This window comes from Acanthochromis polyacanthus, chromosome 9 (assembly GCF_021347895.1).
Source record: "Acanthochromis polyacanthus isolate Apoly-LR-REF ecotype Palm Island chromosome 9, KAUST_Apoly_ChrSc, whole genome shotgun sequence".
Classification (NCBI taxonomy): Eukaryota; Metazoa; Chordata; class Actinopteri; family Pomacentridae; genus Acanthochromis; species Acanthochromis polyacanthus.
In genome coordinates this window covers 26893213-26918218 of record NC_067121.1, presented here as the reverse complement: position 1 = coordinate 26918218, position 25006 = coordinate 26893213, and the positions used below count along the sequence as shown (strand labels likewise).

The 25006-nt window shown below is 41.9% G+C and overlaps 1 protein-coding gene across 4 annotated transcripts in view; it reads right to left on the bottom strand.

Annotated features, from left to right (window-relative positions):
- Nucleotides 1–25006, bottom strand: part of camsap2b (calmodulin regulated spectrin-associated protein family, member 2b) — a 41366-nt gene that overhangs the window by 11584 nt on the left and 4776 nt on the right. For 2 of the 4 annotated variants that reach the window (XM_022202082.2, XM_022202084.2), the window contains exons 2-14: nucleotides 22053–22312; nucleotides 13773–13952; nucleotides 12656–12742; nucleotides 8323–8355; nucleotides 7078–7216; nucleotides 5802–5941; nucleotides 4160–4250; nucleotides 3912–4016; nucleotides 2516–2585; nucleotides 2135–2416; nucleotides 1197–1923; nucleotides 956–1102; nucleotides 639–867 (exon numbers count right to left, since the gene is read on the bottom strand). In XM_022202082.2, the coding sequence (XP_022057774.2) occupies nucleotides 639–867; nucleotides 956–1102; nucleotides 1197–1923; nucleotides 2135–2416; nucleotides 2516–2585; nucleotides 3912–4016; nucleotides 4160–4250; nucleotides 5802–5941; nucleotides 7078–7216; nucleotides 8323–8355; nucleotides 12656–12742; nucleotides 13773–13952; nucleotides 22053–22312 (2490 nt within the window). The remainder of the gene's footprint in view (nucleotides 1–638; nucleotides 868–955; nucleotides 1103–1196; nucleotides 1924–2134; nucleotides 2417–2515; nucleotides 2586–3911; nucleotides 4017–4159; nucleotides 4251–5801; nucleotides 5942–7077; nucleotides 7217–8322; nucleotides 8356–12655; nucleotides 12743–13772; nucleotides 13953–22052; nucleotides 22313–25006) is intronic. The other 2 variants (XM_022202083.2, XM_022202085.2) reach the window with 1 other exon arrangement.

Below are 25006 nucleotides of genomic sequence, written 5' to 3'. Positions count from 1 at the left end.
ATTAATGTACTCTAAAGACCTGCTTTATTATTCATAGTGTAAAACCTTCATTTCAAAGTTCATTAAAGAAAGTACAATATTTTCTTCTGCAATTTAGTGTAGTTTAGTTTGAGGTAGCATAAAATGGAAATAGGTAACTACAAGAACTTTAACATTTTATTAAACTACAGTACTTGAGTAAATGTACTTAGTTACTCTTCACCGCTGTTGGTTTCCTTCCCTGCTACAGGCTCTGTGAGTTTATATTTAGGTACATAGATGCTTTAAGTCAGACAAATATGCAAAACTAATGAACTAACTCCAGTTTAGGCTAAACTGATAAAATAAATGTAGAAAACACGACACCTGCTGAAGCGTTTAGCAGGTGTCATGTTTTCTGCATTTATTTTATCAGTGTAACGTGTTAGCATCCAAACATTTGCTAACCTCAAAGTGCAGGTGAAGCTGTATTAAAAAAATGGAGAGAAACAATAATCATTTTCTACTGCAGGACAGACAAAAAATGAAATATGATGCAAAGTCGGGCTCTGCCAAACAATAACAGGGATATTTTACAATTTTCTGAAATTTTAGATATAAAATACTGAATTGATGAGAAAACAGTGCTATTTTGTTTGAGCTGTGTTATGATTGCTCACCTCCACCATCTTCACAGGGGGTTTTGGGAGCTGCTCCGTCTGGCTTGCACCTCTCCGCCCGCTCCATGCCGCTCTGGCTGTTGTCCTTTGAGGAGGTGAGAGGTTCTGGTGAAGGCGTCTCGGCTCCTGAGCCGGGGCTGACGGGTGCTGTCACTCCTTTCCTTCTCACTACATTGAGAAAGGCAGTCCTTCCCATTCTCTGGCGATGCCGAGTAAAAGCTGCTTCCACCTGAGAAATGTGAAGAGAGCAGCACGATGTTTACCCTCATATTTGAAGATGCACTGCTGGGCACCTCTCCTGCTGCACGGCTGTTTACCTTCTTCTTTTGGGCTTCAATGGCTCTACGTTTCTCCTCCAGCTTCATCCTCAGCTGAATCATCTCTGAGGCGATGAGGTTGGAGGGGTCTCTGGGTGAAGTAGTTATCGGAGAGGGCGATGTGATTGGCAGGGGAGGTGTAGAGATCTAGAAATAAAACAAGCGCAAGGAACATAGACATAACTTCAAACTGCATTTCTGCCTCTGCAACTTAACATGGGTGACAGAATAACCCACAAACCTGAGAAGGACTGTTTCTTGTTGGGTGTGTATATGGCACATTGAGATCTGAGCTCTCTGGTGTGGTTCCTCCGCTGCTCCTTCCCTCTAACTTCCTGAACTTCTGCTCAGCGAAGCTCGTCATCCGCACCAAACCACCGGTGGACCCACCGGAGGATGAAGCCGGACTCATTGTGTGTGATCTGGGGATTGTGGGTGCAGAACTGGGGCAGGGGCTGCTTCTGTCAGCTCCGTCTCTCCTTTCACCCGCGGGGTCAGCGTCGGCGACCCCTTTGTGTCCTCCTTCCCTGCTTTTCACCCTCTCCGGCCTGTCAGGCAGAGGACACGACCGGGTCATGGCCTCACAGTCTGGGTCTATGTCTGAATAGTCTCTCAGGGAGGAGGAGTCCTCATCCAGGCTCTGGATGTCATCAGTCCGCACATGGATGCCCGTGTCCACTTCATCCGTGGATACAGAGTTGGGTTCGTGGTCATTCAGCCGTGCCTTAGCCGAGCCAAGGTCGTCTCCTTGACCTTGGGCCCCTGGTGGGTCTGAAGGTTCTGCACCGTGGAGAAAGAAGCCATTGTCTGCGTCCCCGACACCCAAGCTAGCGTGGGGCCTTTCAGTGTCGTGGATAATCTTCAGAGCCTCTTCAATGCTTGGAGGGGTCGTAGGGCTGATGTGACCAGTGTGGTTGCCATGGTGATGGCTGGGGCTGTTGCTGTCTGGTAGGACTCCATTAGAGTACCTAAGGAGAGATCCAGGTAAATCAATGGACAGTAGGAAGACGTTTTACTGTGTTTGTTGGTCACCCACAAGATGTCACGCTCTCAGCTTCACTACTACAGTACAATGAATTAAAGTTTTCTTAGGTTCAGTTGTATAAATAGTGTTTACACTCTTGTTACTGAGACTAATCAGCTCACACTGGCTATTACTGACACATTCGTCTGCAGTACCTGCTTTGGTTCTTGACTGAGAATGTGTTGTTCCGCCCCAAGGGTTTGTGGGAGGTGAAGTCCTCATCCTCCTCGGGTATGTGTCTGCTCTGCCCGTTTACACTGACAGGCGTGAGGGACACGTGACGTTTAATCCCTCCTCGGGATGCATAGTGAATTTTGAACCCAAGACCGTCACTGCTGGCTGAGCGGGTCATACCACGGAGAGACGGAGCCTCACAGGACGGCAAGGTTGGGTCTCCGTCCAGAGGAATCTCAAAGGAGATTCCCCGAGAGGAGGACCTGAAGAAGGAAGAGGGGAGGAAATGTTTTGTTTAATAGAGAAACAACAAACCACTTAAGAAATGTAGGTCAATGAAGCCATGTCCTTGCAGTACTCACTGTTTTTCTTTGGGCCATGTCCCGACGCAGCCATCTACGTAGGACATGGAGGTAGATCTCTTCATTACACCTATTGGAGATGCAAAGTGGTTTGTTTAAGTCGCTCATGTGATGTATGAAATACTGTATAACAAATGCAGCAGTGGAGTGTTTGGTAGAGGAAGAGGAGAGGTTAGATAATTACATAAAGTAGAACTACAGGATCTACTGTGTGCAAATATACAAGGCTTAGATTGTCCATAGTAGTCTGTAGAGCTGATCTTTTAGCTGCTAATGGCAAGTCAGATATATTTTTTAAATAATTTAAATTCTATAATTGAATTGTAATGGATAAACATTAAATTAGAGTGCTGAACAATTATTTATGAGCATCAGAGCTGCTGCATCTCTGTAAACCAGTCACTAGGGGGCCTCTGGATTCAATGCAAAAAATTCCACTGTTTATGTTTCATGGCCAAGTAGCCACTTTAAGAAGCAGTTATTTAAAGAGAAGCTGCACATTTTATCATGCAAAAAGTGTGTTCAACATGATTGTGTTATGATTTGCAAGAAAATGTATCTATATAACCTTCTGAACCCTGGAAACCCACCACTGGGTTTGACTGCTCTGGTAAATCATCAAAGTGACAATTTATTACAGCAAGAAACAGAAAGAATTGTTGGATTTTTCCACTTTTTAACACTCCTTGAACTACTCATCTTTGATTCACCATTCTGCTGGTGAAATTTATCAAATCTAAGCTGAACATTGTGATGTTTCACTGAAATTACTTCATTCTAAAGTGTCAAAAAACGTACTTTTTGTACTAAAAAGAAAAAAAAACATGGCATTTGTATGTTGTCTCATTCTGCCACATTTTGCATTAATTTATAAGCAAATATTTACTGAAAGTTCTCATGAACACTGTTCTGCCCATCATAAAACACAGTGAAAGATTATAACAAAACTATGGAAGGGTGATGCAGCTGCGACAAACGTCATATTTAACTGACGTCTCTTTAAAACAACAGCTGTGAGGTGATAATGTCTTTTTTTTTTTTTTGCACATTTTATCCAGTATTGGTAACACCTGTAAGTTTTGTTTTCAAATAATCAAAGAAATTCAAGTATAATTTATGGTATTATAACTGTGTCACACTGCAGTCTGTCTCTTTACTTGCGGCCATGGCTGTGTTGCATCCATGCAGGACTTTAAAAAAGCCCACAGTGGGTAAAAATGTGACAGGAGCAAAAATGGGAAAAACTGCTTGAGCTTTAGTGGATCAAACAATCATTTTGACGCCTCTGCCCTTGTGATCGCTGTTTTTTGTCTTCGCAACATATTTTTTTGGACCACAACAGAATAGTAAAAGATGCATGGGAGCACATGCATCCACACTGATAACAGGTATTTACCTTCAGTAGAGATGTTCTCTGGGCTGGAGGGTCTGTCTGCATAGCTCTGTTTAACTGGACTGGACACAGGTGCCATATTTCTACAGGATGATACAGGTTCACAGGCTGCAGGAGAAAACATATCGTTAGTATGCAACAGCAGCATTGAGGTAATTACTAGAGATTTAATAATTAGCATGCAGAAATAGCAAATATTATCACCACAGGTAACAATATCACGCTAATATTATTGTGAAGTCGTACTGTACCGTTTGGATCGAACACTCTGGGCTGTACAAATGAGGGTTTAACCACTTCAAACCACCAGAAAAGCTCTGCCATAAACACCAGGTAGTTACTCTGCAAGACCACACACACCTTAGTGGTTAATGCTGCAGTCACACACATAGTTATTCATCATCATTAGCACAATCTTTGTTTTTTTGCAGTCCTATCTCCTCTTAAAACGTCTCTGTAAATGTGCTAAATGACTTACAATCACCATATTATACAGCTTTTTGACAGATCAATGAGGTCACAGCCAGCCAACTGTTGCTAGGTAACTGGCTCAGGGGTGTGTGTGTGTGTACGTACTTGAATATCTGTGCATGTTTCATTGTCTGACTTATTTAATGTCAAACCTAGACTGCGAAAACTGCCAAAAAACACCATCTGGAGTTCAGTTTAAATATGTCACACATGCACAGATGGATGCACCAAGTAGCGAGTGACAAACCGCCATCAATGATAAATGCATTCAAACAGAGTGGCTGATGATTTCATCTGTAGGAAACCACTTGGTCTGATCAGTTTATTCCAACTCTAACAAGGGCAGCAAGACCAACCAAAGCTGTTATTACTACTCCTCTGAACTGCACTTACTCATCATGGATCTTTACAGGCAGAGCTGAGTGAGCTGCTGAATAACATCGACAACATTCCTCTCTATGTAACGCATTAAATGAACAGATACAGAAACACTGGTTAAGATTCTGTGGGCAGTGAGTCTGTGGTGAATGGGCGATGTGCCAGTGAGTCTTTAACTGTTCTTCATGTACTGTTATTTTACCACTACACAGACATTGCACTCACACTATAAACAATATAGTGAATGAGAAATAAGGAGAGAAACACAGCAAAGAGTGCACAAGTGTGAAAACTGTTCCTCGTGTTGTTTTGAAGAATGGAAAGTCCCAGTCAGCTCCGACCGTGACTTGAATCCGAATGCTTCTACCCACACTCTCCGCATACTGTTTACCCACACTGGCTGAGCTGCCTCTGACGTCCGGATGGCACAGAGCTGCTCTTAAAGTTACACACTTTTATCAAGCAGAAGCAAACGTGTGTGAAGTATGAGATCTCTGTCTGAGGATGGAGTGAATCTGGTTGTTGTTTTGTCTGTAGAATTCACAGATTTTGTTGTTGTTTTGATCAGAACAGAAGGGATTTGAAGAGACGAGAACAAGGGAGGCAGGCAGAGACGGGTCGGGATTGTGAATCTCCTCTAAGCTGAATCTGTCCTCTGTCTGAGCAGGCAGTGGGTTGGGGCGGAGCGTTATATTCAAAAAGCACCAACACACACACGCAGGCTGTCATGACAAATATAGAAATATAATCTGGCTGCTAAGCAATGTTCAATGTAGCAAAATGCTCTTTATGTTCCTAATTCGTGCAGACACAGACACACAATAACAATCCCTGTGAGAGTCAAGCCGACTCACACTCGTTACAAAACTTTTCCTTGAATGACTCATTTTTGCCTCTTTGTAATTTCCCACCCTTCCCCTTCAGCTATTACCTCAAAAAACTCACTTTTTTATCCTTTCTTTAACTGAACCCTCATCATGAAAGCAACATTTTCCACACCTTCCACGTACATTTACTGCAATATCTGAATTCAGGCGTCCCTACCTTTACGGATGCATGTGCGTAGAGCAAATCCTCCAGGCTGAAGTGGCAGCAGTGGTTGAGGTTGTTCCTGCAAAACTCCTGCACCAGCTGGAGGTTGTACAGACTGTCAGCTAGAGACATGGTCTCCTTGAGGCAGATATCTGCACCACCAGGGGAGGGGTCAAACACAAACACACAAGGGAGGGGTAACGGCAAAGGCCAGACAGGAAGACAAGGAAGAGATAAGACCCAGTTTATGTTTGAAAAAAAAGAGCACATGAGAAGAAAATTACCCTGCTTTTCCTGCTACTATTTATGTATGCTGATTTGAATCACTTGAAACCCTTGGAACAACTCATGACGCAAGTTTTCAAACCGTCCTCTACCCCTTCTAAATTAATCATCAGGATTTTTTTCCCCTGACGTTACCATAAGGACGGCCCATGCATGTGTAGGATGTCTCAGGCAGCGCAGCGTTACAGCAGCTGATTTCTCTGGAGCAAAGTCAGTCTGAACTTTTCAATTTCTTTTCCTTCAAGAGGAAATCAAGCTGCCGTGCAAGAAACCTTAATGAAGCACAGCTTGCTCCCACATCTGGTTCACATGTGCATGAGCTCCCTGTGAACTGCATTTGATCCTGAGGGTCTCAGAGTGTCGACACAAGAGCTGTTTATCTTTGAAATAGCAGCTAGCTCCTCCGTCACGTCCCCCTCGTGACCAATCACATCCCGGCTCAGGGCATTTTAAGAAACGACTGCGGAGGCAGGCTGAGAGGAAACAAGCCTTTGTTTGGCTTTGTCTCGTTCTCTATGTCTGTTCTGAATCCTATCTGCCTTTACAGTCTCTTTTCTTGAGTCATCATCCTTGAAATAGTCCTTTATTTATACCACTTACAGTAAATACAGTAAGCACAAACGGGGCCTTCACTTTACTCGTACTTTAGGATTTGGATGAGAGTTTGTCTCTGCTGCCTGGAGAACACTTTCCCCTCTGCATAATGCTGCCAAATAGAATTAATTTGAAAAAAAAAAGAAAACCTCAGAGGACGAGGACAAATGCATGATAAATACACTCTTTGTTTCAAGTAGTCCATTCAAATGGCTGATGACAGCAGCAGTGACAGAACAAGACAGAGTCCTTTGTGTTGTCCAGCTGAGACTAAAAATGGTTTGCTCACTGTATGCCACAGTGTACAACTGAACTGACTTTGGTCTTGTGTGTTTGTTTTTTGGCATTAGTGCATTGGAGAAAGTGCAGCTGGTGAGTAACAGCGGGTGTGGTTGCAAACGGACCCCACCTTCCAGCCTGACGGCCTGTGGGCAGTAGAAGTGCAGCAGGGCGGTAAGGGCGCAGCCGTCCGTGTTGTCCTTCAGCAGGTTGTCCACCAGGGGGAGCGACGGAGCGCTCCTCTGGGCATGCTCCCTCCTGTAGCGAGCCTGAAACCATGGCAACGGCGCAAAGACATCACCTATATGTGTCATCGGGGCGGGTATGTACAGTTTGCTCTCTGATTATTGGGACACACACACACATCAACACACTCGGTCATCTGCATACACCGTTCAATCACACTTGTACAAAAGGTGTAAAAGTGTTAATCTGAGGAATTTCAAGCAGATTGAACTGATCATGCAAATAGTCAGACAGTGGCATACAGTAAAAAAAAAGAAACAAACCTATAATTAGAATTAACACCTTATATTGTAAGGTGTAACATAATTCTGCTCTCTGGTTGTGAGGAATGGTTAGTTCTCTAAGGAGCAAGAATGCATGCTGGCAAATGAATGCTTTCTGCCATCATACATCTGTTGAGAATTCATTGGCACTGTGGCAGTCTGGTGTGGTGTTGTAGCAGACAATGCATGTGATTTAGAGTTTAATAATCATCTGTGTCAGTGCATCCTTCCCGCCTGTAGATTTTCTTTGTCTCTTGGGGCCTGTAAAACCCACGGAGACAATAATGCTGCGTGTCTTCAGGGCATCAGCGCCCCCAGTTTGCCCATAAACACACTAAAGTTTCGCCACATCTGCATCTTTACAATAGATACGATGAAAGGTTCGATCGCAGCAGAGCTCGCTGTCTGACTGAGTCCGTGCGTCGGGCTGTGAGGAACAAACTGTGCCGTATGATCATTTAATACGGCACATCCTTCACAGCCAATTCAAACTGTTTTCACGGCACAGTTCACACAATAGGAAAGGCAAATCAAACCAGAAAATGAGACACTACTGAGGCAGGGTCATTCGGTTCAAATATGCTTTTCAACAGAGCATCTAGTGTTCATGTGATCATGCTACTGGAATATACACTATTAAATGTAGAGATCCCTTTTCTAAGAGGGATGTAGGTTAAAAATGGTCCCTATGTGAGGACGAGGGTCGGGCTGGGAGGGGTCTGATCAAACTATGACAGGGTTCAGGGCCACATGCAATGATAAACAAGGCAGCCGGAGGGACAAATGTGAAGGGTGGGATCAGGGGAGAGGAGGTAGTAGAGGGGGATGGTTGTCGAGGAGGTGTTCTTTACAATGGATGGACTTACAGGTACTAATCTCCAGTACCATTTGCTAGGAGACTTGATGGTTGGATGATGGTTGGACAACAACAGGAGAGAGTGGGATAGGCATTAGGCTAACAGCGGGGAACAACTACTGCAAGGATGCATGTTGCACCTCTGCACAAGCTACACAATCCACAAAATATGTCCAATGTATTTACCCAGACATGAAAAATCTGCATCAGAAATACACAGTAACAGACAATGAGGAAATGCAAGTTCTGGAGTTAAAACTGTAGTTGTTGTTGAGTTTTGTCATGAGGTTGTAGCGTTACAGTTCTAATAGTGATAACAATAGAAAGAGCTTCCCTGTGTCCCCTGCTAGGTTCTGTAAATCAAACTAAATGGTTCTCTAACTAAAAACAAATCAATGTGTGTTTATATTCATCTGCCTCTAAGAATTATAATGATTTTACTAAACTCAGCTGCAAATGATGCAGCTGCAACCAACAGACAGGCAATAAATATTTGGGGACTTTTCAGGTGTGCTGGGCTGAACTGCAGGCTGTGTTTGCACAGAGCAGATAGAAGACGGGCATTGAATCAAATTCAAAATGTAAGCAGCAATTATCTATAGTATGTAGAGTCACCAGTTTTTTGAGGGTTGGCTGCACATGTGGGGGTTTGAAAAAAAAAGGTGATTCCAGGCTTTTTCAAATTTTAATAAAATAAATGATCAAAGAAATTCAACTATTATTATTTCTATCTTTTTATGATTCATGGCATCATTACTGTGTTATTCTGCATTGGGGACATTTTTAAGTTCTCTCCACTTCTAGCCACAACTGTGCCCTTTCTATAGAGCTGGTGGACTTTATATTGCAGTGAAACATGAGTCCACGGACAGAAAAAATGTGTATTTTGTTCATTAATGCATTATTATGCGATATATATCACTTGATCCAACGGATACAATAATCTATTAAATGCTGTATAATAAGTGATATTTGGTTGCAAATATAAAACAAACTATCAAATAAGTTGCATAATGTCAATGAAGATCAGATTATGGTACACCATGTAGAAGTTTGAATAACACTATTAATTCAAAAACTATTCAGTCAAAACATACCTACATTTAACAATTAACACTTAACAGCACATGAGCATGAAAACAATAAACACAAATGACTAACTGAGACTTTATGGTGATTCAGTTCAAATCCAGGATTATTGGTCGGCTCAATACAGTTGTTCTCTAAAGTCAACTAAAGACAAATGACTCAAGTCGACAGACGTCCTCAGCTGAGGTCTGCACTCTGAGCATATTTTATAGTTTTCTATTCAGTCTGAGTACATTTAGAAGTGAAAATTAATGAACAAACTCCATCAAAAATAGTTTGAATTGATTTAAGTAACTTAAATCCCTGCAAAAGAGTCAAACTGTGTGACTAAAGTGTGACCTATTAGATATTTAGATTACTTTTACTGATGTTTCAGGCTGTCCCTGTGGTATTGTTTGAATATTTGTATCAGTACATTTAAGTATTTTATCAAATACCTAAATATATCTGTATCGTGTAGCTCACTCTGAAACTGTTGTGGAAGAGTCTGAATGAAGGCATTATTATCTGAAACATTAAGATAAAAGTGACTTAAATCTGCATGACAAACTGTCATCACTTCCACAGACTGATAAAGCAACAATGTTAAGCACCGTGTGTCTGATACGTGACATACAAGCGCAAATTCCATTTCAGGAATGTTCATTCAAAACTTTCTAGCTTAATTTAAGACTAATCTTTCTGCTGACATTCACAGAACTGTCCTATGGTGCGATCTTCAACAAATCTAACCTCATCACACCATCATTTCTTGCAAACATTCCATTGATTTTATTGAAATCTGCTGAAAAGTTCTTGAGATACGCTGTGAACTAATCAACAGTCCAAAAAACACGATCTACAACTTGACCTCCTTCTTCGAGCTACAAACATAACCAGATTTTTGAAGTTCCCAATCCCCTAATAATGATCCAGCATGGGTGTGTTTTTTAACTTCCTCTCAGTCATATTTAAAAGCACTGACAGTATGTGCAGCACAAACACTCTCAATATCCACACACGCAAAAATGCTGAGTGCTTAGTCATAAGACCGCAGCTAAAGAGTTTTCACACTGTCCCAGAATAGACGAGACTCACTGAGAGGTGTCTTGTGCTCATCCACTGGTGTGTGTGTGTGTGTGTGTGTGTGAAATGATCTTCTCTCAGTATGTCTTAATCAGTCAATAGACTTCTGTTGGGGCTGATAATGCAGAGAAGGAGCTGTGTGATTGGAGCGTGGAGCAGGAGAAGCAGCTGACTGACAATGATCATCCAGTTATTCCTCACATTCTTTAAAAAACCGTCTTCCTCCCTTGTTTTAACTTGTTGCTTGGACAAAGCCTGAGTCTGTAAATGTGAGTGAGGGCGGGAGAGGTCACATGTTATCCGCTTACGGAGCAATCGCAGTCAAGCCGTGATCTCTCTCACTATACTAAAACAAAAACAGACAGTGAGGGAGGGAGGAGAAAATTTGCCAATAAACTCCCACAGCAGATAAAAGCTCTCTCCGACTGACTTAGCCGCTCGTGACTTCCTGCAGCTCTTTGAAGACAGAGTTAATTTTGTTTCATATAAGGGTTCACAGACTCACTCGTGACACCGTGCTGCCATTTTACAACCTGTTGTATGTAAACACTTTAGCTCATGATAGCATGTGTGGGTAGGCATGCTCGTGGCTTTCTGTGCCGCTTTAACGTCACTTCATCACTCGGTCCACCAGATGGAAATATCTCATTGAGACGTTCATGTTCCCCAGAGGAGAAATCCTGATGACCTTTTCTCCCAGTACAACTACAAGACTGCATTTGTTGCTGTGAGTGAAATGCCTTTAAAAAAAAAAAAGCATGACATTTTGTACTTTAACTCTCTAAACCACAGACAGTTTCTGGGTGTTCTTTGCTCTTGTCACATTTTGACTCATGCAGGCTCATTTTTCACAGTGTGACACAGTATAATGCTATAAGTCATTATAAAAAAGAGGAATTATACAAATTATTGAACTGGAATCAACATATTTAGCAATTTTCCATGTTCCAAAAGTATTAGCAATACTGCAAAAATAAATGTAATGTGTTTCCAGATTTATATTGCACTGCCTGCAGTTCAGCCAACAAGTCTCGAAATTTTTGTCATACGACTGCTGCACTCGTTTTTCTTTTTTTTTTTTTTTTGCAGTCTGGTAATAGGAAGCGGTATATTTTTGATTTTTTTTTTCAAATGAGATATGTAGAAAGAAGTGCTTTTAACAAATAGATTAGGCTGTTTTTCTGAAACCCATTCTACAGATGAGTAGTTCAGGGATTGTAAGAAAGTTGACAACCCAGCAATATTTTCTGTTTTCATGGTCTCTGGCTTTGACAAAGAGCGCAACTTTGGCAAATGGGGTTTCAGAGGGTTACAGGAACTCCTTAAAAAAAAGAGATTACTGTTTGCATTTTTATTTTGTTTTCATGCTCGTTGGAGAAAACACAGCCTGCAGCTCGGCTAAAAAGTCCTTCAATTTTTGTCATGAGAACGTTTGTCACAGCTGAATCGCTAATAGCTTCACCGTTGTGTCGAGTAGTACGGAATTTTTAGTTTTTTACAGAATCTGGTTCTTGCAAATTGTTTCTTTTTAGCCAATTTTAAAATGGCATGTAAAATGAAATATCTCAGTTTGAAGCGTAGATTAAGAACATTTTTCCATTTTCTAAAATTTGCTCGCCTTTTAAACCCGGGTTTGGGGGTTTAGAGGGTTAAGTGAGTAGAAGAGGATGGTAGCTGACTGCTGCGTTTGTGCCAGCAGACTGCCTGGTTGTGTCACAGAGGACTTACATAACTACGAGGCCTGCAGGATGACGCTGCCTGTCTGTCTGCATGACTCTGTTTGGCTACAGCTGACAAAGTTCCTGAGTTTTTCTCTCCATGCCTCCCCGTCGTGGTGTCATTTCTCCCTTTCCTCTATCTCTGATTATTCCTCTTCACTCTTTCTTCTCTCTTCTGTCTGTCACTGTCTCTCCTCCTCTGCCCTCTGCACATTTCTTTGTCCTCTCTAACAGCAGCGTGGCGACTCTTGCCAACATTTCCCTGCAGCTGGCCTGAGACTGAGCTCATCTGTTCCTCTGATTTACAGAGCGCTGTGTACTGCAACGTCTGTGTCCTAACATGTGCTCACACCTTTGAGTAAAAGTTGAAAATCCATTAATATTAACTTGAAGGAAAAAAGCAGAGTAGATTGAATATTACTCCTGTCATCTGAATGTCCCATGGCAGAGTTGGTTTGTGTGTCTTCTTACTTTGTGTGCTGTGGCGTTTGACTCCAGGAAAGAAGCCTCTCTCAGCTTCTGCTCTTCCACGAGAATGTCCCGCAGGTGTTCATTCACCTTTGGAGACAGGAAAAAGAGCGAAGAAGAAAGAGTGAGAGAGAGAGAGAGAGCCGGAGGTCAGATTTCACCCAAACTTTTGGTGCACGCTGAGGCTGAATGGTGCATCTGTGCTGAGAAACTTGAACATGAGAATGAGAGGCTCCACACATCAAAGACAAACTTTTCACCACCATTGCTACTCATTAACTACCGATGCTAAATATTACTGTCAGACGATACACAACTCTGAGGTGATTTCTAGCTCAAACACAATGTTAAAAGAACTTCAAAGATTACTCTACTGTGCGTATTTGTTCTTAAAAAGACCCGTCTGTTTTTTATGATGTTTCTGCTTTCAAAGTCTCCGTAAAAACACTGACGTAACATTCTGGCCTGAGGAGACACAAGGTCACAGCAGCCATCTACGGCATGCTATGTCTATACAGAGACAGCGACCCATGTTTTAATGTGTGTGTGTATAAATGAATCCTGCATGTGTGCATCTTCCTGTCTTCAGTCGGGAAAACAGAGCAGAAAGCACATGAGCTTCTTGTTTGTTTAATTTATGCCATACTGAGGTTTGTTTCTGATTAATTTTCAACGAAGAAAACATTTCCAAACTAACCAATTTAGGTACTAATTCAAGTAACCAATAAGCATGGTCAAGCCAACTAAAGATGCAGTAACAGAGATTTAACTGCTGTCCTCTAAAAGCGCAAAGCTCACTCGAGGTCCGACTTTACTCCCTCAGTCCTGCTTTAACAGACCTGAAGTGGTTGAATTGAGTGAGTTATCCCTTTGTAATCTTTCCTGACATCATTACATGCAGTTGGTGCTTGTTTTTCATCTAGTTTCTTATTTGATTTTAAGCCAGCAGTGGAGGAATCGCTCCGCCATGCTTTCGTGTCTGCTAAATCCGCAGGAAAACAAAGAGCAGTGTGTCAGGCAAAGAGCAACCTTTGTAAAAGGCTCTAGCATGTGTGCAGTGGTTGCCCTCTGTAAGGAGACACCACATGTCCTTGTGGTTTCATGCTCTTCTTGTGTGTACCTTGTTGATCCAGGTGGTGATGGCGTCCTCGGTGTCATAAGGCAGCTCCTGGATGTGTCCGTCGGTGTGGGAGGGTTCAGCCGAGGAGTATCTGTTGATGCAGGACATCACCCGCTCCACGCTCACCATCTCCACCGTGTACGCCATCATCAGGGTGTCGATGAGCGCCAGGTGGGAACTCTGTACCAACACAGCGGCAAGAGTGTGTTAGAAAGACAATTTCAAATGCAGAGTTTGAATTTACTTTTAGTTTCCCGCTTTTTCCAAACGCATTAATGCACAATTCGAGTTCCTATTTACATGTTAGAGTTTCTGTAGACGCATCACATGTAGTGTCAGATGGAATACATTTTCCGGGTATTTTAGAGATGGAAAGTTGTTAACTGTTGGGGTTTTCATTCGACAAATTCAATGAAATGATCAGAAATTTAGTTCGAACCCTCTGGATGCAAACATCTCTGTCTTTTCAACGATCCACTACGGAGCCACATCAATGTTATGCAGTAGGCAGCAACTAACTTTTATTTTGACTCCTGATTAATCCATCAATTGTTTGCTTAATGAATCTAATCATTGATTGCTTTTTAAAATATTATAAAACGGTTAAAAAAAATGTCAAAACCCAAAGCCCAAGCTATCGTCCTCAAATGTCTTGTTTTGTCCACAACCACAAGACTTTTAGCTTTCTGTCATGTAATTCAAGAAGCTGGAATCTGAGAATCTTGTTTAAATTGTTTTTAAATATTACTCAAACTTTAGTTGATTATGAAAATAATTTGCAATGAGTTTAATAGTTAACAACTAATTGATTAATTGTTGCCGCTCCATCATGAAACATGTCAAACCTGGACATTGAATCCTGTGAAGTTCCTTCTCCTCTCTTATAAACATTTCACCAGCACTGCAGCCTTTTGAAATTTGAGATCATGTCACACTGTTACAGGTCTGCGGAGCTAGTTTTATTGTGCACGCTTTGCCTAATGTTGAGTCATGTACTTGTGGAGTGGTTTTACCAGCCATCAACACCTACACAAAGCTTGACATTCTCCTGGCCTTTCTAATCCCATTCCAGGCCGGTCAAACCAACAGACCTCCCCTTCCCTTTCCTGTCCCACTACAGATCCACTCAAAAACATTTACACCGTACGTGTGTGTGTGTGTGTGTGTGTGTGTGTGTGTGTGTGTGTGTGTGTGTGTGTGTGTGTGTGTGTGTGTGTGTGTGTTGCTTACCTAAGCATCTATCTGTGTGTCCAACCTAACTGAACAAACATCTGAAGTCTGGTTCTCTGAGATCCAGGTGACTCAAACGGACACAAACAGGCAGTGACACGTTGTACAGCTACAGCCAGTCGAGCTGTCAAGGCCTCTATTCATAACCACAGATCCCCACGCAGCAGCCAGTGTGACCAAGTGTTTCCCCAAGAAACAAACTGCAGGTCCAATGGTACGATTTTGAGCTGCCACTGGAGCTCAACACCATCACCACGTGTCATACAGCCAGTGTAAACACACACAGTGTACGGACATAAAAGGACTATTGGAAACAAAGTTCTCATGGAAATAAGTGTGGAAAACATTAAATAAAATGCCAACAACTGCTCTTATAACCTTAAGTCATATTAGATTAAATAGAAAACATAAAAGTCAACCAAAGTTTCAATTTATCTTACAGGAATTAAACATTATCTTGGTTTTAAGCCACGTCCGCCTCATTTATCTTTTTCATTTTTATTGTTTAATCCATCAATTTTCATATAATAATAAAAAAAATCAACCAGAGGAGTCAAAAGTGATGTATTATCTGCATATCAAAACAAAAAGCTATCTAATCAGTGTAATATAAAAACAGAGAGAGGCAGAAAATTGTCACATTTGATGAGCTGCAAACAAAGAATATTCAATTTTTTCATGATAGTTAACTTAAAAATATATCAGTTATTAAAATTATTGCTGATTGACAAATGTAAGGAGCTTATCAGCTGATTGGTGCAGATGTAACAGAAAAATATCCTATCAACAAAAAAGCAGCTATAAAGCATTACTGTTAGCTGATCTGTACAGTGATGCTGGCTGACATCCAGTATGTTACACTGAATGTTACACATCTATAGCTTATTATATGGGTAAACAACAGAACTGTTTGCTTTGGCATTAAAGCACATACGGTAAGTCTAATACTGGACTGTCCGTGACACAGTCTGTGGAAACTGTTTTCAATTCATGCACCTTCAGGATATTGGCAGATACTTCACATTGTGTACATTCCCCTCCAGAGGTACCACGTCTGGCTGACAGCTGGACTGACTGACAGACAGAGAGAGAGAGAGGAAGGCAGGCCAAGCAGCTTAGACTGAAGCCGTAGATCCACAGACCACGATTTTCATGAAAACCCACTGAGCTTTTCCTGTGATTGAAGCTTTTTCTCAACTCATTTGCATAAAACTCCTAAATCTTTAATGTTGTTAAGAAGCTTGTGTAGGTGTGTGCACGCACATGCACATGCACGTGTGTGTCTGTTCAGAGCTCTGGGCGGAGAAGCCACATGAATTTAAATGATAAGAGATTGATTGCGACAAATCACCTGCGTTCATTTCTTTTTCAGCAGGATATTTGTAAATTAACACCGCAGTTTAAACACAGAAAAAAAAATGCATGGATCACGGTCTTTCCATGCTTGTACTGAGGAATGTAAAAGTTTGGCTCTCACTTGACAAGACTGCATGTTTTGTGTGTGTCTGAAGGGATTTTATTAACAGTAATAGCTGCAGGGGTCGACCAGATAGCGGAGTGATTGGGGCACATACCACTTGGGCACGAAAACTGTAAACAGTAAGTCATCGGTTCGATTTATGTCCGGCAAGAAAATTTGCTGCATGTCATTTCCTGATTCTTTTTCCCTTCATTTCCTGTCTCTTTCCACTGTATCTAATGAAAACAAAAAAAAATGGTCAAGAAATAATAAAACAAATTGCAAAAAATGTATTAAAGGAAAGGAACTTATTTTGGCAGAACAGGAATTTTTTAAAGTATTACCTATATATTGTTGTTGTTTTTTTAAACTATTGTATACTGGTAAAGTATAATAATTATCAGACTGTGAACTGCAGTCTGTTGGTTTGTGTACAAATTAAACAAACGAGTTATGACAATTATAATTAGTGAGCTTTAGAGGTTTGGCAGACACAGTAAAGCCAGCTGCCCCTCCAGCCGTCATGTTAAGTTGAGGCAGTTGCATCCTAATACAGCTCTCTTGTTCATGCACATTGGTACCTGCCAAGACACAATCCTGGTTGCAATGAAAGCCGGAGTTGTAAAATCTGACTCTGGCTATTATACAGTAAACCCTGTGCAGCGTCTTGACATCCCATAAGCGTTCAAATTCATGGATATGGTCCTAAAAATGGACTAGATAGTATGTCATTGTACCTGAAGGACCACACTGTCACCAGCAGAGCCACTTATTACTGTTTTAAAGGTCCCATGATGGTGAAAATCCATTTTTATTGTATTTTGTGGTTGTTATAAACTTTGTGGTGTAAATAAAAGGCTGTTAAGATATAAAGAAGTTTATTCTGCCGCTCCTAAAGCCTCTACACAACTAGCTAGGCAGCCTACCAGCAGCCTAAGTTCAGCCACTTCTGCTCTCTGTGCTCATACATATATTTATAGACAATACATTTTCATTTCATTTCCCAGTAAAGCTGTTGTCATTTACAGATTTTTCACTTTCTCTTGTCAGACCATGGAACACATGTAAAATATTGACTGAAACGCAGCCCACTAGGAATACACATTAATCAATATGCTGCTGTGCGCCGCTAAACTACTGATTTTATAACTGTAAAGCTGTCTGACAACTCACCATACACATGACATAAAAACTGTGGCATTTCCATGTAAAACCATAGCTCAGAGAGATTTAGAAGTGATAGAAAGGCCTGGTCCCACACACTCATTTCAGCTACTGTGCGGCCAACAGTTTTGCTCAAAGCTGTTCAATCACAGACTCAGAGAGCGTCTTCTTCCTGAAGTGGGCGTGGACAAAACTGCATTTAAAGCTGCAGAACCTGAAACAGCCCGTTCAAAACAGGGCTAAAACCAGGATTTACACGTCATTGTAGAATGAACCATCAGGGAAGTACTTTGAGCTGAAAAGGCACACATGAGAGATTTTTATTAAATTGCTAAAACGGGGCCCAATACAGGACCTTTAACACAGGACTTGTTTTGGTCCAAATGCTCTTTAAATACTGCAAGAAGAGCCAATAAGTGCATTGTGCTCAAATATCAAACTACAGCTTGAATAACACAGGAGCATTTAAAAGTGAGTCATAAGATTTAACTCGTCTTCAATAACAGGCCCTAAGTTAAACAAAAGCATTGTTTACATTCTCATAGTCTGTGTATATGCCTGTGTCCCAGTCTAATTGTTGCACTCTTTGTCCCGTGACATTTCATTGAGAGCTTAGATGCACATGTTTGTCCATGTGCATGTATGTTGGAGTACAAATGTACATATGGGTGTGATCCCAAGAAATAGAGAAGAAAAAGACAGACAGGATCCAGATCCTCTGCTTAAATAACTTCAGATTGTTCACGTATCAGCGGAGAGAAAAACACCATTGTTGACAGTGCGGCATGAATTTAAAAGCCATGTGCTGTCTATTATACTTTCACAAAGAAATCTGGTGTGTGTGTGTGTGTGTGTGTGTGTGCGTGTGTGCGTGTGTGTGTGTAGAGAAGCGAGTCAAAACCCCTCATGGTGTCAGACACGCCTTATAAGGCTCCAGAAATGGCAGACAGTGGTCATAAAGAGGTACAGAGCTGCAGCACACTCATGCACACCATCTCACAGGAGCATCAGTATTCGGTCTCACTACTGTTGTATGGCTGCAAGTGTGTGTGTGTGTGTGTGTGTGCCCTTGATCAAAGGCGTCTATAGGAAAGGACAATACAGCTGAGCAAACAGATAATCAAAGTAGCCTCATTCCCCACAAACCTCACAAGTGTCCGTTCAGTGCAGGTTCACGCTCAAAAACATCCGACATCTGAGCGACACACAAATATTTTTATTGCACAACTTTCCACCTGCGTGTCTGACTTTGTCGAGATATTAGTTTGTATTAAACGTCCACTAAAAAATAATGACTTCTCCCGCTATCTTTTGCACACACACACATCCGTGAAATCCTCCAAATCTTTGTACATTTTTTTATCAGAGAGTTTTTAGATCACGGAACACACCCCTCTGCAGGCAAATTCAATTACCGCTCCGGTTCTGTCTCGTCTCAGTGTTTTAACACTCAGTGGGCAGAGCGAAGCACGCACAAGACACGCAAAATAAAAGTCAAAGAGGATCAGGAAAGGAAAGTAAGGTCGTGCACACCCCACAGGAGGTCTGACACTTCTATAAAGGTGTGTGTTCATGTGTGTGTGCTTGCAGAAGGGAGCTCGTATTTGTGCACCAGACGTGCTTTGACTCACTGGGAGACCCCACCCTCCACGGTGCTGCAGTAGTGCACATCACGTCTTCCTCCTCTCCTCTCCTTCAGCCCTCCCTACTCCCCGCTCCGCTCTCCTCCTCCTCCTCCATCATGTCCCTTTTTTCCCCCTCCTCTCCCCTCTTTCCAGATGGTCATATTAACAGTGGGCCTTTTCCACTCGTTCTCTGGCACGTAAATGTCCTCCCGACCGCCAAAAAGGCAATACCTCCTCTCCTTTACATCTTTCCTTCCCGCCTTTCCACAGCTCTATCCCCCTCCTTTTCCATTTGCCTTCCAGTAGATGTTCTAACTCACCCTTTCCTCTTTTCTCTTGCTCTACTTTCCTGCTTCCTCCTGGATCGGAGCCAAATGGCAGCCCCCTAAACTCCATCTTTCCCCCTTCGCCTCGCTTTCTCTCCATAGTATATCCATTCGCCCTCTGACAGACTGCCATGCTCCTCCTTCCCCGCCCCCCTGACATGAGTTATTCTTCTGTAGCAGAGGATTTGGAAAACCATGAGGTCATCATTTTCTCCGCAGATATACCATAACCCAAAATGAAAAGCCTCAACTTCAGCATGACTGAAATTATCCTGCTGAGTCCACAAATACACACAGTCGCTCTGCTTTGCGGGACCAATCTAATGACTTCACAAGGGCACGAAGTAACAATAAGGACGGACAGATTAACTAATAGCCTGCTCTGAGTTACACAAATGAAGGTCAATCTGTTAGAGAGTAGATGGGCTATTTGTCTACTTAACACCTTCGCTAAATCACCTGAAACACACACACAAAAGCACAGACATACCCTGAACTGCACATGTAATTTTCCAAGTGTGAAAGGATCATTTAGCTTTGCATCAAATCGCCTCCCGTCTTTCCCACCTTGGTGGCAGCCGCGATCAATGAAAGACGCCGTGAGTACAATCAAACGTAAGGATAAAAATGTCACTGACTTTGAATTATCCACTGGAGCTGTAAAGAGAAGGAGAGCAGGAGGGGAGGGGAAGTAAAATACAGCCACAATAGGAGAGGAGATGTGGAGGCAAAGGCAGGCTGATTGAAATATGCTTAATGCATACATATTCAGGAGATAACAGTTTTTCCAGCCTCATTTAATCAGCAAAGAAGAGTTGAGAAAGAGGGAGTGGAAAAGACTACAGTCAAAAAAGAAAAAGGCAGCAGAGGGAAAGACAAGAGTCAAAGAAAGAGACAGAGGGAGGGAGGGAGGGAGGGAGGGAGGGAGGGAGGGAAGAGTGCACTGCAATGCAGACACCTTTTGGCGTCAGCAGAAGTGCCCGCTCTCCAGCCATGCATGTGCTAGCAGCGTGCCTCAATCCAAAGCCACAGACAGCCTTCTTTATGACTAAATGAGCAATTTTAGCATCAGACAGTATTATGTTTAAGTGCTTATACAACTACCCAGATGATCAATTAGTCACTCAGCCAGAAAATCAACAGTTATGATCCCACTTTAGTCATTACTCAAGCAAAAAATGTGCTCATTCTACGGAATATCTCTGAGTTTTGGTCTTTTGGTTGGACAGAACAAGCAATATGAATCCATCAGCATCATCCTCATCATTTTCTGACATTGTTTTAGCCTGATTCCAAAACTAACAAGCACAATATCCAACAATGTAAATGTACAGCATGTTAGCAGCAGCCTTATTATGTTCTTCCATGCGGCGCTGGATGTGGCTTTGACAACACACTATTACTGTACATCTACAGCATCTCGAAGTGGTGTGAGCTCAGGCATGTTTGCCCTGCTGTCTAATGACACAGAGGCTGAACAGTGAGTAATGGGTTGCTATAGGAAACCCGTCATTAGCGGTTGTTTTTCTCTCAACAGGACAGATCTCGGAGGGCGGTCGAACAGGAGGACTCATGGAGAAGCACACACAAGCACAATATCACATAACACACTCCTTCCACATGAGAGCAAGACAACAGTAACAGACACGGGCGTGTTAGTGCTGAAACAATTAATCTAATTGTATAATCAATACGACTGTTTGTGATCTGGACAGTTGATTAAAGTGATTTATCAGGTTAAGTTATCACATATCTACTGGTTCCTACTACCCAGATGTGAGAGTTTGTTGCACTTTTCTGTATGAATATGCTGCTTTTTTGTGTTGAACTGTCGGTCAGTTAAATCAAGGAATATGAAGACATAATATTGGGCTCTGGGTAATACTAACAGCATTTCTGTCTTGTTTAGAGCATTTCATGGATGATTATTTAAAATAATCTTTAGTAGTATCCGTGGAATATATCATTAATACACATATAATTTCACACCCTCTTAAATACGTGTCAGAAAGTGTGAATTTTCACATCAGCAGACTAAATTCTAAAGCACGTCATCACATTTCACACGTCTTCACAGTTGCATTACAATCATATAGGCATTTTAAATGTGAGTAAGTACACTAATGACACATTTAAGATGAAGATGCACATACTTAACTTCTCTATTAGACTAATCCTAGAGTCATTACTCAACTCATTGAAGCGATCGATTGGCTAATACTTGAAGTCCTGTGTGCACACGCTGAATTTAGGAAAACTGCTTTTACTTTTTGTGCTGCACACACCTGGAACATTAAAATTTAACACAACTGTACATGTGGGTCAATTTGAGACCATGATTGCAAACCACTCCACTCTTAACTTTTACTGTTTTTAACTCTATTTTGTTGTCGGTTTTCTAGTTAATTGGTGCTGTATATATTCTGTGGTGATTGTACTCCCATAAAGGTATAAATATAGGTGTATCTCCACTCACCATGTGTATGGGCGTACTGGTCAGATCTCTCTCGGTGACCAGTCTGTCCTGATCCGTGACGTACAGGCCTTTCTGCGCCAGGGCCTGAATGACAGCGTTGTGTCCCAGTAAAGGTTTGACGGCATCGCTGCGGAGGATCAGGCTTCCTGCCCGGCAGTAGAGCTCTGCAGACTGAAGCAGGCAGGCAACTGGAGGCTTCAGGTGCTCCTGGTTGTACTGGTCCCTGTAGAAAGGCTCAACCAGCTCCTCTGGCACTGCATCTAAGCGGGGAGACACACACACAAAAGGAGACAGGAAATGGGTTAGAAAACTTTGCTTTGTCTAGAATCACCTCCCAGTTATTTCAACCTCCTTGTCTCCTCTGTCCTCCAGCCCACGACCTGGAAATCAATCCTTGCGTGCCATCATGAAGAAGGTCTCGGTTCCTACAGTGCATCTTGAGGACAGAAGATCGAGGAGTTTTTTTTTTGGAAGAGCTTTGAGTGTGATGCACAGTTGTATCCTTTATGAAGACTTTTTAAATATACAAAGCATGTCACAAGCAGGATGGACAAATGTTGGGATATAGCACTGAATTATTATATACACGGATCAGCCACAACATTACGATCACCGATGGGAAGTGAATAACGTCGACCATCTAGTTATAATGCAACATTCTGCTTGGAAATCTTGAGTCCTGACATTCATGTGGATGTTTGACATGCACCACCCACCTAGACATTGCAGGTCAAGCAACCCCTTGACTCCCCGCCCCTCCACCCCCTCATAGCAACAGCAGTCCTTAATGCCAGTTGCCACCCACTTGTGACCCTCTTATTAAGCATCTGTGGGATGCTCCGGGATAATAATGATCCAGGTAGGTTCCACCCTGCAACCCACAGGACCCATACAATTCACTCTCCCCATCCCGGTGCAATAGGACGTCCTCAGAGGTCCTGTGTCCATGCCCTACTGGGTCAGAGGAGTTTTAGCAGCATAAAGGAAACAAACACAATATTAGGCAGGTGCTCATAGTGTTATGCCTCATCGGTGTATGTTTCCCTTTATTTGTATCACACTTTTATATGTCACACCTCTTTTATACTTCACTGTACACGTGTTAAATGAAAAAGAAATATGCAAGACATCTATAGACTCTTGTCACATTCTGCCACATGTGAACTGAATTAATAAATATACAGCCTACTGTCAGTTATCATGAACACCGTTCTGCTCATCGGACAGAAATCAGGCTGTAACAAAACAATGCACAGATACTATTGCTGTGCCTCACATCGTATTTAATTGATGCTGCTTTTAAATAACATCTCGCAAGCAACAATTTCTAATTTTGTTGAATGCCTTGACTCCTCTCACCCCTTGTCTCTTTCTCACCTCCTCCACTCACATCTCAGGTGGGAGGACAAAGGTGCAAAGAGAAAAGCTGAGGATGTAAAATCTGAGAAATGAGAAGGGGGATACACTTTACTGTCTCTGTTGTTGTTGCTATGCGCCCCTCCTCTAAAGCTCAGAGCGTTGTCTTCATGACTACTAGGGATAAACTGACGTGTTTTTTTTTTTTTTTAATTTCAGCTCAGAAACTGATTATTAGTAAGCAAGGAACTGATACACATTTGTCGCAAAAATGAAAATCTTGCTGGTAAAATTCTGATAAGGACAAACTCCAGCATGAAACTTCATTGTCATTATATTGCTAAATAATGCTCCACATGTGCTAAATTATAGGAGAAATGTTTAATGTCTTTTCTGTAGTGTTGACAGGCTGTTGCTTGTGGCATGTAACCAATCAGAAAGTACTGTGGGCGGGACATTGCTCCAGATAACAGAGTAGTGACAACAGATAAAAAGAGAATGCTGCATCACAGTAGCACACTCTTAATGTAATTTATCGTACACCAGTGGCACTGATAAACCTAAAAGTAATGGTTATCAGATCCAATAATCAACCAGACTGTTGAACTCTATATTGAACCCCCAACAAAAAGCTTGTTGCACTCAAACAATCGCGCACATTGACTGTGCAAAACCTGCAGAATATCTTCACTGAAAAATTTATTTCAGTATACATATAGCTGTAGCACATTTAAATTCAGATGGAAATGAGTTACTACAAGACAGAGGAGGAGTTTTTACCTCTCCTACCGCTTATCTTACTGTAGATCCAGACAGGACAGACTATCTTGCGAGCACAAAGCCGCGGTGTTTGTGAGCCAAGCACACTGGAGCCTGTAGTGTATGTTACAAAGCACGGAGCACCTTCTAATCCTGTTACCTCATCCGCTAAATCTGATTTGAAGAAAATAGCTGAGCAGACACAGACACACGCTTGTGTTTCTATCACTTCAAGGGACATTAAGTTGATTTCAGACTTACCTGAACGATAACTACCACTACTACTTAACCGTAACCTACCTTTATAGCTTAAAGCAAGTTTTCATATGAACATTTCCTGCGATTTGAAGCAGGTTTATGTCCCAAAAACATGAGCAACATAAGTACATGCATACACAGCTACTGTTCCGGGAAAAACTCTGTGTTCTTTGTATCTTTTAATGCTGTTGTTAACCACATGTGGTGACTCAAGGTGAAGCTAAACTAGTCACTATTCCTTTACTGAGTGACATACATACTGTATGTATGCACTTCTAACCCATGTGCATCACTTTCAGACAAGACCCTTGTAAAAGAATGTGTGTGTGTGGTGACACGCTTCTATGAAACTGTGCTCTGGTATGAGTGTGTATTCCTGGTGTGTCGGGTCATTTCCTCTCTGCCTGCCTCTGAATCACACTGAGGAAAACAAAGAACACTGAAGGAATTCATCTTAAAGGTACAGATGTTCTCTTCACTAGAAGCAAAAAAAGAGAGCTAATCTAAACAACAAAATGAAACAAACATGTAAAAATCAATCCATAAAACACAATCCATTAAGCTTGTGATCAAACCTCGGC